The sequence below is a fragment of the Chlorocebus sabaeus genome, chromosome 8, assembly GCF_047675955.1.
Source record: "Chlorocebus sabaeus isolate Y175 chromosome 8, mChlSab1.0.hap1, whole genome shotgun sequence".
Classification (NCBI taxonomy): domain Eukaryota; kingdom Metazoa; phylum Chordata; class Mammalia; order Primates; family Cercopithecidae; genus Chlorocebus; species Chlorocebus sabaeus.
Window position 1 is genome coordinate 75,467,928 of NC_132911.1, and position 13,458 is coordinate 75,481,385.

The 13,458-nt window shown below is 39.3% G+C and overlaps 1 protein-coding gene across 10 annotated transcripts in view; it reads left to right on the forward strand.

The window, feature by feature from the left end:
- Positions 1–13,458, forward strand: part of EYA1 (EYA transcriptional coactivator and phosphatase 1) — a 345,314-nt gene that overhangs the window by 316,801 nt on the left and 15,055 nt on the right. For all 10 annotated transcript variants that reach the window (XM_038000399.2, XM_038000401.2, XM_038000400.2 and 7 more), the window contains 4 exons: positions 5,115–5,173; positions 5,286–5,446; positions 6,409–6,523; positions 6,629–6,750. In XM_038000399.2, coding sequence (XP_037856327.1) covers positions 5,115–5,173; positions 5,286–5,446; positions 6,409–6,523; positions 6,629–6,750 — 457 coding nt within the window. The remainder of the gene's footprint in view (positions 1–5,114; positions 5,174–5,285; positions 5,447–6,408; positions 6,524–6,628; positions 6,751–13,458) is intronic.

Genomic DNA, 13,458 nt, shown 5'->3' on the forward strand with positions numbered 1-13,458 from the left:
CTCTGCCATTAGATCTCTTTTTTTTTTTTTTTTTTTTTTTGAGACGGAGTCTTGCTCTGTAGCCTGGGCTGGAGTGCAGTGGCCGGATCTCAGCTCACTGCAAGCTCCGCCTCCCGGGTTCATGCCATTCTCCTGCCTCAGGCTCCGGAGTAGCTGGGACTACAGGCGCCCGCCACCTCGCCCGGCTAGTTTTTTGTATTTTTAGTAGAGACGGGGTTTCACCGTGTTAGCCAGGATGGTCTCGATCTCCTGACCTCGTGATCCGCCTGTCTCGGCCTCCCTAAGTGCTGGGATTACAGGCTTGAGCCACCGCGCCCGGCCTTGCATGCCTGGGGAAATTGCCTCTCCCTGGTGCCTGCATTCAGTTAACACTTATTACAACAGGTGTGGACCATCAGGAAACGGCCTCTCCCTGGCACTGGCTGCCAATTTATCACTGTTAGAGAGACGATGTGATAATTACCAAACCATCACCCGACATTCCTAGTGGGTGGGGGAGAGCCCTCTCCTGCCCCCACTCATGCCTAACTACCTGTATGTGAAAATTGGCTACATAGAAATGTTGATTATATATTCCTCTACTGCCAACTTGTTTCTGAGCCCTTATGCATACACGTTGCTGAATTTGACATCCCTTTGGGAAAGCCATTAACAAAAAATTACTCTTTTCCCACGTCTTGATCCCTTTCCAACTCTCATATCAGTTCTCACATCTGTGACTTGGGGGTGAAAGAAACATGTCTTCAAGAAGCTTCCCCTCACCTCTCTGAGGCCTGGTCACCAAGCCCTCAGGGTTCCTTTGTACCTTCCCCACCCCACCCCACTGCCATTTGAAGGTAGAGGTCCAGCATGGATAGTCTGGGACCAAAAAGCTGCTTTGTTCCTGTCACCACAGTTCAGTTGTTAGGAGCCATCTCCAGTAGGCCACCATTTTATCGGTTTGATTGTTTCAATCACAAAAGCCACAAGGACAAGCGGTGGACCAGGCTGTCCCTCCTGATCTAGCAAAATATAATTTTAATTCTTCAGACTTTTGCAACTCTCTTTGGCTAAATAGAATGCAGGACGATGCTCATTTGGATCCTACAGAAGTTCTACAGGATTTACCATGATTTTAATTAACTTATCACATGTGTAGTTAGTTAACTTCTCTCTTTCCCTTATAACCGTGTAAGTGCCTTGAGGGCAAGGACTGATAATTTGTCCCCTGCTTCCTTGGCAAAGCCTGCTCATTGCTGGGATCTGCAGGCACAGGGAATTCTTCCCCTCCTCTGCCCTCTCCTGGCTCCTTCCTCCTACCTCCTTACCCCAGGGTTCTGCCTCAGGGCCTTTGAACTTGCTCTTTCCTTTGCCTGGAAGGCTCTTTACCCCACACCCACTTGGCATTGCATTTCTCCCTCACATACTGTATTTTGTTGCCTTAGCACTTACCACTATCCAGCATATGTACATTTTACATGTTTTTTTGTTTGTGTGTCGGTCCCACTAGAATGTTGGTTTCAAGGCAGTAAGGACTTTTCTCTGTTGTATTAAGCGCTGTATCATTAGCATCTGGAACAGTACCTGGAACACAGCAGCCTCTTAATAATTTGACATGTGCATGAATGGCCACCTTTCTAAGCTAAGACAGCCGTGAGTTCACTGTGAGTGCAGAATCTTTCAGGAGTCCTTGAAATCACTACCTCTGTCTTCTCTGAGGTCCCAGGCCAGATCCCCAAACACAGCAGGGATCCCTTGGGCATCTCAGACCCTTCCACTGCAAATTAGCACATAAAATACGCTGAACTGGAGTGGCCCCTAGAAATGTGAATGTTGTCCCAAGACTTGGATTCAATAATGATTTCGTCACCTTAAATGTCTATCACATAATTTTGGTTGTGTATTTCCAAAGTTCATTTTCAGCACGTTTTGTCGGTTTTTGGAATAAAAACTTATTTTCCCATAGAATTATTTATGTTCTGTACCCTGTTGAACACCAAATTAGGGTTTTTAGGAATATATTTTGGCACCTGGAAATACATTAAGCTTCCATTTTTGTCTTTGTCAGTAGGTTCTTCCAGGAGAGCTTTAAACCTGGTTGCTGCTGTTGGTTCACAGTGCCCAGAGCCCCTTCTGCCTAAGCCATGGACTCTGAAATCAGGCCCTGCACCCTCCCTCAGTTATCTCATTGACTGGGTTTAAAACAAATTTGGAAGCTAAAAGCAACCAAGTCCAGAAGGCAAAAATGAGAACTTAAAATTCGGCTCTAAAGAAGACAAAAAGCTAGAGAGATGGTGTCTGAGAAATGGGAAAGTTTCTCCCCATGGAAGAGGCTGAGTTTCAGGATATCTGATGGGAGGAGACTGCAGTTTCTCATTTGAGAGCTGATGGTGTAACTTACAACAGGTTAACACATTGTGCAGTTCTGCTGTGGAATATTGCAGTATCTTAATATTCCTTATTATTTTAGCAATTAAAATTGTTAATAAGCATTAAGATAGTAATATTATAGTTTCTCAAGATTTAAAACAATTTTTTAAAAACATACTTCCCAAGGCATTTTATGCCATTATTTGTAAGTTCCTACAAAGACACAGATAATGAACCCTCAGTAGGTATTTTATGTATTTGAAGTTTGTACAATATAGTGTTTTTCAATTCATTAAGTGAAATAAGTAACAATTACATAGACACATTTTACATAGATATTTTAATGATTTTTTTTTTCATTCCTGGAGGTGCTGATGAGGCCCCTTAGAGATTACTCTGGATTTTTAAATCTCTTTTAATTAAAATCATTCTACAAAAATTCTGATAAAGAATGAGGATTTCCTTGTTGTCACTACACCAAACCTTGCTTTAATCAAGTCACTGTGAAGTGAGTTTGCTATCTGCAGGTAAAAGCTTGAAGGTGTTGACACTAAGAGCTAAGCTAGAGATTGAACAATACTTCAAATGAAGTCCTCAGCCTGGGAACAAAACGTTTTAAATGAAGCTGGCAGGAGAAAACAAATACAGGATGTGGAAGAACAATAGCAACAATGGAGTCGTTAACAGTTATTAGAGGATAACTGACTTCTCTGTTAGTAATGAAGATTTACAGCTAAATTAGTTTAAGAAAAGCGTCTTAACACCCTGCTTTTTAAAAAAACTCTTCACACCCTCAGAGGTAACCAGGGAATTCCAGGTCAGTTTTGATTCCTTGAATTAAATTCTTTTGAACATATATTTTCCTCTTCTACTAGTTCCTCAACTTCCTCCTCCTTTTTGTTCATTCTCCCAAGAGAGAAAATTTCTCCATCATGGCACTATGGCCTTCCCCTCTCCCCCCACCCCCAACGCTAACCACATGCTCTAAAGAAGTTTACTAACAACATAAAAATTGCATTTCTAGTTAAATATCAGAAATTTCTACTCATGATTTAGTATGTTGTTGAAAACACAAGCAATCATCATTCATCTTCTAAAATAAGATTAATAAATGAGAAGTTCCCAACCATGTTTTCCAAGAAAGACCTGTTTTTAAAATGTTAAATTCACAGTCAGCATGTGAGGGCTCCTAGACTTGCTTTTCCTTTTCTCTTATCTGAGGTTATGGACCTCAGGAGAGCAGGGGAGGGTTACAAGGTCAAAGTCTTTTCCTCCTTGGAACTTGGTGCGTGCTGGGAGAGGGCTGCCTGGAAAATAGATGCTTTAGAGAAGAGGTTGGGGGTCACGATTTTAATTCTGTTAAGGAACAGCTGGTTTGAGTTTCTTTCCACTTCTATCTCCTCCTCCCTTCCTCACAAATCCGTGGAGAGAGAAGAGTTTGTTCAGAAGGAACCGGCAACATAAAAATATACCTTCTATTATTGTAGTGCTTTCCAAGTGTCATCTTCGTTATGAAGTTGAATCTAAGAGCTAGAGAGATGGGCTAGATTTTATAAAATTAACTCTATCTGAAACATGACCATATCTTCAGCCAAAAAGAACCTTTTAAAAAACAGGATGTGTGCCTGGAAATTTCTTTTATTTTTCAACTAAAACTTTAATGGAAATAAGTACAATAAAGGCCTCTGGGGTATTTGGAGCCTGACTGCAAAGAGAGGAACATGACTGAAAGATGAAAGCAGCCAAGTGGGGGTGTTAAGTTTCTGGACCAGAGTCCTTGTCTACCTCCGGGTTAATATGCTTCTTCATTCATTCAACCAATGTTTTTTGAGTGCCTGCTCTTCCCACAATTCGTCTGGGGATACCGTGGTTAAGATATATGGGTGCTCCGATATATCTGCAAACAGGTGCAGAAACGTTAACTGGGTCCAATAGAGCTTTAGTCCGTAAGTATGGCTTCCTATTCTAAGTAGTTTACACAGTTTGGGATTTAAAAATAAGATCTGTTCAAAATAACATTATGCCATAATAAACTCATAAATCCAATGAATATATAATAGTAAAACAGCTAAAAATAACACTAAAAATGTAAAACAAAAAAAAAGTAAACAGTAAAAAAGCACATGGTTTGATTATTTTTATTTAGGTTTTGAAGTCTCCCATGGTTTTTATCGTGCCCATGTGTACACACACACACACACAGAGAGCGAGCGAGAGAAAGAGAGAGAATAAAACGCACTTCTCTCAAATAAATGGAAACCAGTAACAGATTTTTTGTCTGAGCTCCTCAGCACACTGGCCTCGGGCTGTGTTGGTGTGTGGCTCAACAGCAATCAGAGGTCATAATTTCATTGGCAGTTAGCATCAGGTTTAATTTTTCTAGCATGTTACATTTACCAAAATGTCTGGTTTCAGTTATGCTTAGGCACTGACTGAATCAGCTCTGAGCAGCATGATGGCTTAAGGTACCTGAGGTTTATGGAACACATATGCTAATTGTTTTCAATCACTTTCCTTTCTAAACACAAAAATGTGTTTTCTGAAGCTGAATAACAGTAGTCCTTAACGACATTGCTTCTTTCTTATAGGAGAGGACCCTAAGTAGGTAAAAATGTCAATTTTACAAGACTGCCACCTACTGATTGACATAGTTGTAAAACACTCCAATTAAGGTGCTTTAAAAAATATGGTTTTTTCCAAAACAAAACAAAAAACAATTAGGAGCTCTTAAAAAATTGACATGTATCATTTTAATTGCATTTTAGGAATGTGACCAAGTCCATATAGATGATGTTTCTTCAGATGATAATGGACAGGACCTAAGGTGAGCACCCTTGAATGTGAAGTGACCATCTCCCTTTTATAGTTTAATTACTTACCTAATTAAGATGAACTTTCTGTTTGGTTAACTTTGGGCTTTTCTTGCATCTAAATAGCACATATAACTTTGGAACAGATGGCTTTCCTGCTGCAGCAACCAGTGCTAATTTATGTTTGGCAACTGGTGTACGGGGCGGTGTGGACTGGATGAGAAAGTTGGCCTTCCGCTACAGACGGGTAAAAGAGATCTACAACACCTACAAAAATAATGTTGGAGGCAAGTGATTACCACCAGTATCTCAGCGGGTTAAGAAAGTCTAAATACAATTCCAAAAGTACACTTTTGTGTCACACTGCTTTTGAATATAATAGGTTTTTTTAGGGCAGTTTCATCTCACTGGCCATTATTCTGCTGTGATTTAGTGACAGAAATATTGGACAGGAGCCAGCTGCCCTGGCTATTCTAATCTAGTCCTGTTTCTGTTACTTTGTGATGTGACCTAGGGCAAGTTTCTGGACCTCTCTGACATTCAGCTGTCCTTTCACGGAAGGATTAGCATCCTTCGAAGAATTAGCAACCTCTGCCCAAATCACAAGATAGGTTGTAAATCTCCTTCTACCGGGTAAATACTTGGATTAGTTTGAATCTTTTGGCTTTCGTTCATAATGGCTTCAGCATGAAAATGGAATACAGTGACTTAATAATAAAAAGTTTAGGGATGAGGTTGGTTTCCTACATGGCTATAGGCAGATGCTGAAATGATGCTGTCCAGGAAGCCTGTGCCTTTCTTTGGATAAAGGCCTTTCTAGGTCAGTCCCTCCCCAGAGGTGGCAAAATGACCACCAGTAGATCCAGCTTTATACTCTACCAGTAGTTTGGCACCTCCATGAGGGGAGGGAATCTATTATTTCCTAATAGATTCAGCAAAAGTTCCAAGACTGACTTCCACTGGCCAAGCGAATGCTGTACGCCTACCCTGGGAGCCAGAAGGTGGAGTCACCTCTGCCCAAACTACAGTTAGAGGAGTGCGGGAGAGTAGGTTCCCCAAAAAGAAGAGATGACTTCTATAACCAAACCAAATAAATACTTATCAAATGAATGATGCTATGTGAAAGATACTTTGTATACTATAAAGCTTGAGGCTAGTATTTACAGTACTCTTTAAATGTTAATTATTTGTAAAGTCAAAGAAATATGTTGGTAAGGAAGTAGTTCATCATGTGCTTTTAAATCCTCAGGTCTGCTTGGTCCAGCTAAGAGGGAAGCCTGGCTACAGTTGAGGGCCGAAATTGAAGCCCTGACCGACTCCTGGTTGACACTGGCCCTGAAAGCACTCTCGCTCATTCACTCCCGGTGAGGCTCTCTGCAGGGCCTTTGCCAGGAAATGGGCAATGCTCATGCTTGTTCATTTTGGAGATTTATTTTTCAACAGTCTTTTTTTTCTTTTTGTTCTCACAGGACAAACTGTGTGAATATTTTAGTAACAACTACTCAGCTCATCCCAGCACTGGCGAAAGTCCTGCTATATGGATTAGGAATTGTATTTCCTATAGAAAATATTTACAGTGCAACTAAAATAGGTGAGCTTTTTTTTTTTTTTTTTTTTTCCTTTTTAACAATCGGCTCTTTTCCTTCAGGGTAATGAAAGGCAATAAATGAAACTTTTTTTCCAGAATGCTACATAGGTCAAAAAAAAAAATGCAAGAATAATTTAACCAATTTGCAAAACTGGATTTAGACATGAGAGAAACAAAGCATAATACATGTAGCTGAAGTCACAAAATTTTACTTGACTGGCTAATGTTAAGACAAGGGCATTTTATGTAGAGTAACAGCATCAATTCTGGATTATTATATTTGTATCCTTTTAGGCAACATTAACAAAAACATCTGATTTTCTAAGCTAAAACAAACAGCAAGATAAAATTATACAAAGTAGAAATGAAACAACTCTAATAACAGATTTCTTTATTACTAGAAATAGTTTTGTTTTTAATTCAATATGTATAATCAATTGAGTTTCCATTTTTGTTGGGGAGATTTAAAAGCTTCTTGCATGAAAGAAATATATTTGGGAGGAAAAGACTTATGAAATTTAGTTAGAATATAAATCAAGGCAGAATCAACATAGGGATAAAAAAAGACATGGTTCTTGTTCTCAAGGGAAGCAGACAGTTACATAATGACAATCCAATATGATACAAGAGAATGCAAAGGAGCATTTTTTCGTTATCTACTAGATGCCCTGAACTGTACTAAGCATTTTACATTTAAAGTCAATTTTTGTAATCTTTCCATTTTTCAAATGAGGAAACTAAAGCTCAGAGACTTAAGTAAATTATTGTAGTCAATAACTCACAAACCCAAGGCTCAAGCTTCATGTTTCTCTGATTCCAAGGTCTAGACTCCTTGCTGTATCCTACAGGGTCCTACTGCTGCTAAGTGCTTAAATGTGCACATGGCTGAGGAAGCATTCACTCCCACTCAGGAAGAGGTAGAGTGTCTATGAAAGCTAAAGGGAAGAAATGACATTTGAGCTGGGTATAGAAGAGCAAGTAAGAGTTCAACAGGTAGATGGGCTAGTGAGAACAATGCAAATGGACAGAGAAATTAAAATGTGTTCCCTGCTGAGGGACTTGTGAGTGGCCCTGGGTAGCTAGTGTGCAGTGCTCATTAGAAGCCAAAGCTGAAAAGGTATACTTGAGTCTAGGCATGAATGACCTTGTATATCACCCTAAGGAGATGAATGTTATTTTAGTCCAGGGGAAGGAGTATGAGCGTTCTAGCAGGTGGCAAGAAGGCTGTCTTTGGCTGCTCAACTCCATATAATAAAAAGGGGCAAAAATGGAATCCCTGTAGGTCTAACTTCCATTTGCCCGCACTTTTACACTTCCTGTGCTTCTCCTTCAAAGCATTTACTAAATGATTACTAAAAAACTACTTTTATAATTATTTGTTCATAGTATGACTTCCCCGTCATACTGTAATAATCTTGAGGACTGGGTTTGTCTCTCTTGCTCATCATAATAGCTGTAACACCCAGCACACAGTAGGTACTCAATAAATGTAGAGATGAATTTGTTGAATGAATGGCTGCATGAATGGCCATTTATTTTGAAGAAGGCTGACACAAGATTTCTTGTAGGCACCTGGGTCAACAGTGGCACAATTAACTGATGGGGAAATCAGGTTTGATTTTTATCAGTGTTGAGTTGGAAGAGACCCGATGGGGTCTTCAGTCAATGGCAGGAAGACACACTCAGCAGGGTGCTGATGGGATTCATCCAGGCTAACCTTTCAAGTTAGAAATACATATCTGGAGTTTGAGAATGACTGATGCTTCCCAAGAAGGACCAAGAACAAATTGTTGGAAAATACCTATCAAAAAGCAAGAAATATATCAAATAGAATAAAATTCCTAGTAGCCTATTATAACAGAACTTTTATGTGATTTCATGTTCCATAAAAATAACAAACAGTTTAAGTCACATGTTAATTCTATTTTCATCTATATCAATTAAGAGGAATTATATTGTGTTGTAAACAGGGATTGTGGAAAAGGTTTACCAGCACATGAAGGTTGGAACAAATGCCAAAGCAGCCCATAGTACTGAAGCGGGTAGCCTAGCTTCTCAGAAAGTAGGAATAGTGTATTACATAGCATATGCATTGAAGTTTAATCCCAAATAATTTGAAAATGGTAATAGGAAATTACAATCCAGTAAGCATTTTTTAATGGGCATTTTGTTTAAAATATTAAGCTTTTTTTTCAATACAGAATAAAACATATGTGGTGATAGAAGTAGGATTTCACCATCAAATAAGATATATGTGGGGATGAATGCAGAAAACCCAGCAGTTTTTTTTTTCTTTTGACATGGAGTCTTATTCTGTCACCTAGGCTGGAGTGCAGTGGCACGATCTCAGCCTGTTTTGCAACCTCTGCCTCCTGGGTTCAAGTGATTCTCCTGCCTCAGCCTCCCCGAGTAGCTGGGATTACAGGCACACACCACCACGTCCAGCTAATTTTTGTATTTTTAGTAGAGACAGGGTTTCTCCATGTTAGCCAGGCTGGTCTCAAACTCCTGACCTCAGGTGATCTGCCTTGGCCTTCCAAAGTGCTGGGATTACAGGTGTGAGCTACTGTGCCTGGCCCCAGTAATTTTTATTGTAGGCAAAATGCTAAAGTCATAGGAGGAGATGACTGGTATCTCAGTTGGCAGAGCTATGATGACTTTTCAGACAAAATTGACTCATCAAAATGAATATTTCATATAAAACTAATAGTTAACTTCTAAAATCTAAGCTTCATTTTCTTAACCTCTATTGTGAAAAATTTCTACATGACCCCAAATTGACAATGAACCCAATAGGAGATAGTATATAGGCAAGGAATTTTTTTTTTTTTTAATTTATTTATTATTATTAAACTTCAAGTTGTAGGGTACATGTGCACAACGTGCAGGTTTGCTACATATGTATACTTGTGCCATGTTGGTGTGCTGCACCCATCAACTCGTCATTTACATCAGGTATAACTCCCAATGCAATCCCTCCCCCCTCCCCCCTCCCCATGATAGGCCCCGGTGTGTGATGTTCCCCTTCCCGAGTCCAAGTGATCTCATTGTTCAGTTCCCACCTACGAGTGAGAACATGCGGTGTTTGGTTTTCTGTTCTTGTGATAGTTTGCTAAGAATGATGGTTTCCAGCTGCATCCATGTCCCTACAAAGGACACAAACTCATCCTTTTTTATGGCTGCATAGTATTCCATGGTGTATATGTGCCACATTTTCTTAATCCAATCTGTCACTGATGGACATTTGGGTTGATTCCAAGTCTTTGCTATTGTGAATAGTGCTGCAATAAACATCCATGTGCATGTGTCCTTATAGCAGCATAATTTATAATCCTTTGGGTATATACCCAGTAATGGGATGGCTGGGTCATATGGTACATCTAGTTCTAGATCCTTGAGGAATCGCCATACTGTTTTCCATAATGGTTGAACTAGTTTACACTCCCACCAACAGTGTAAAAGTGTTCCTATTTCTCCACATCCTCTCCAGCACCTGTTGTTTCCTGACTTTTGAATGATCGCCATTCTAACTGGTGTGAGATGGTATCTCATTGTGGTTTTGATTTGCATTTCTCTGATGGCCAGTGATGATGAGCATTTTTTCATGTGTCTGTTGGCTGTATGAATGTCTTCTTTTGAGAAATGTCTGTTCATATCCTTTGCCCACTTTTGGATGGGGTTGTTTGTTTTTTTCTTGTAAATTTGTTTGAGTTCTTTGTAGGTTCTGGATATTAGCCCTTTGTCAGATGAGTAGATTGCAAAAATTTTCTCCCATTCTGTAGGTTGCCTGCTCACTCTGATGGTAGTTTCTTTTGCTGTGCAGAAGCTCTTTAGTTTGATGAGATCCCAGTTGTCAATTTTGGCTTTTGCTGCCATTGCTTTTGGTGTTTTAGACATGAAGTCTTTGCCCATGCCTATGTCCTGAATGGTACTACCTAGGTTTTCCTCTAGGGTTTTTATGGTATTAGGTCTAACATTTAAGTCTCTAATCCATCTTGAATTAATTTTCGTATAAGGAGTAAGGAAAGGATCCAGTTTCAGCTTTCTACTTATGGCTAGCCAGTTATCCCAGCACCATTTATTAAATAGGGAATCCTTTCCCCATTTCTTGTTTCTCTCAGGTTTGTCAAAGATCAGATGGCTGTAGATGTGTGGTATTATTTCTGAGGACTCTGTTCTGTTCCATTGGTCTATATCTCTGTTTTGGTACCAGTACCATGCTGTTTTGGTTACTGTAGCCTTGTAGTATAGTTTGAAGTCAGGTAGCGTGATGCCTCCAGCTTTGTTCTTTTGACTTAGGATTGTCTTGGAGATGCAGGCTCTTTTTTGGTTCCATATGAACTTTAAAGCAGTTTTTTCCAATTCTGTGAAGAAGCTCATTGGTAGCTTGATGGGGATGGCATTGAATCTATAAATTACCTTGGGCAGTATGGCCATTTTCACGATATTGATTCTTCCTATCCATGAGCATGGTATGTTCTTCCATTTGTTTGTGTCCTCTTTGATTTCACTGAGCAGTGGTTTGTAGTTCTCCTTGAAGAGGTCCTTTACATCCCTTGTAAGTTGGATTCCTAGGTATTTTATTCTCTTTGAAGCAATTGTGAATGGAAGTTCATTCCTGATTTGGCTCTCTGTTTGACTGTCACTGGTGTATAAGAATGCTTGTGATTTTTGCACATTAATTTTGTATCCTGAGACTTTGCTGAAGTTGCTGATCAGCTTAAGGAGATTTTGGGCTGAGACAATGGGGTTTTCTAAATATACAATCATGTCGTCTGCAGGTCCTTTACATCCCTTGTAAGTTGGATTCCTAGGTATTTTATTCTCTTTGAAGCAATTGTGAATGGAAGTTCATTCCTGATTTGGCTCTTTGACTGTCACTGGTGTATAAGAATGCTTGTGATTTTTGCACATTAATTTTGTATCCTGAGACTTTGCTGAAGTTGCTGATCAGCTTAAGGAGATTTTGGGCTGAGACAATGGGGTTTTCTAAATATACAATCATGTCATCTGCAAACAGGGACAATTTGACTTCTTCTTTTCCTAACTGAATCCCCTTGATTTCTTTCTCTTGCCTGATTGCCCTAGCCAGAACTTCCAACACTATGTTGAATAGGAGTGGTGAGAGAGGGCATCCCTGTCTTGTGCCAGTTTTCAAAGGGAATTTTTCCAGTTTTTGCCCATTCAGTATGATATTGGCTGTGGGTTTGTCATAAATAGCTCTTATGATTTTGAGGTACGTTCCATCAATACCGAATTTATTGAGCGTTTTTAGCATGAAGGGCTGTTGAATTTTGTCAAAAGCCTTTTCTGCATCTATTGAGATAATGATGTGGTTCTTGTCTTTGGTTCTGTTTATATGCTGGATTATGTTTATTGATTTGTGAATGTTGAACCAGCCTTGCATCCCAGGGATGAAGCCCACTTGATCATGGTGGATAAGCTTTTTGATGTGCTGCTGAATCCGGTTTGCCAGTATTTTATTGAGGATTTTTGCATCGATGTTCATCAGGGATATTGGTCTAAAATTCTCTTTTTTTGTTGTGTCTCTGCCAGGCTTTGGTATCAGGATGATGTTGGCCTCATAAAATGAGTTAGGGAGGATTCCCTCTTTTTCTATTGATTGGAATAGTTTCAGAAGGAATGGTACCAGCTCCTCCTTGTACCTCTGGTAGAATTCAGCTGTGAATCCATCTGGTCCTGGACTTTTTTTGGTTGGTAGGCTATTAATTACTGCCTCAATTTCAGAGCCTACTATTGGTCTATTCAGGGATTCAACTTCTTCCTGGTTTAGTCTTGGAAGAGTGTAAGTGTCCAGGAAATTATCCATTTCTTCTAGATTTTCCAGTTTATTTGCGTAGAGGTGTTTATAGTATTCTCTGATGGTAGTTTGTATTTCTGTGGGGTCGGTGGTGATATCCCCTTTATCATTTTTAATTGCGTCGATTTGATTCTTCTCTCTTTTCTTCTTTATTAGTCTTGCTAGTGGTCTGTCAATTTTGTTGATCTTTTCAAAAAACCAACTCCTGGATTCATTGATTTTTTGGAGGGTTTTTTGTGTCTCTATCTCCTTCAGTTCTGCTCTGATCTTAGTTATTTCTTGCCTTCTGCTAGCTTTCGAATGTGTTTGCTCTTGCTTCTCTAGTTCTTTTAATTGCGATGTTAGAGTGTCAATTTTAGATCTTTCCTGCTTTCTCTTGTGGGCATTTAGTGCTATAAATTTCCCTCTACACACTGCTTTAAATGTGTCCCAGAGATTCTGGTATGTTGTATCTTTGTTCTTTTTTGTCTACCACAACTTCACCTTTAAATTACATTGAATTTACCTTCCTTTTTCCACAAGAGGGAAGCTTTGCAAAAACACATAAGCATTTCCCTGTAAGGAGGGAAAAAGTTTCATGACATCGAAGTTTTTGGTCATATATTTTTGCAGTGAAAACTATGCTTTGTATTTGTTTCTTAAAGTGGATTTAATATTTCACAGTTTAGTGGACAACTAAAGAGGCATTTAAATTGCATCCTTTGAATAAGGCTAGCTCTATTTCATTGTGTCAGATGCAAACTAGAGATTTTAGTGCAAAATACAAATATAAAGCAGACATTTGTTTAAGCAAACAAGCAATTTGTTCATGTGTATATCTGATCCTTATTTGAAAGAGGTGCAGGCTTTGCTCAGCCATTCACATTTGAAAACTATAAACTGTCCCATTG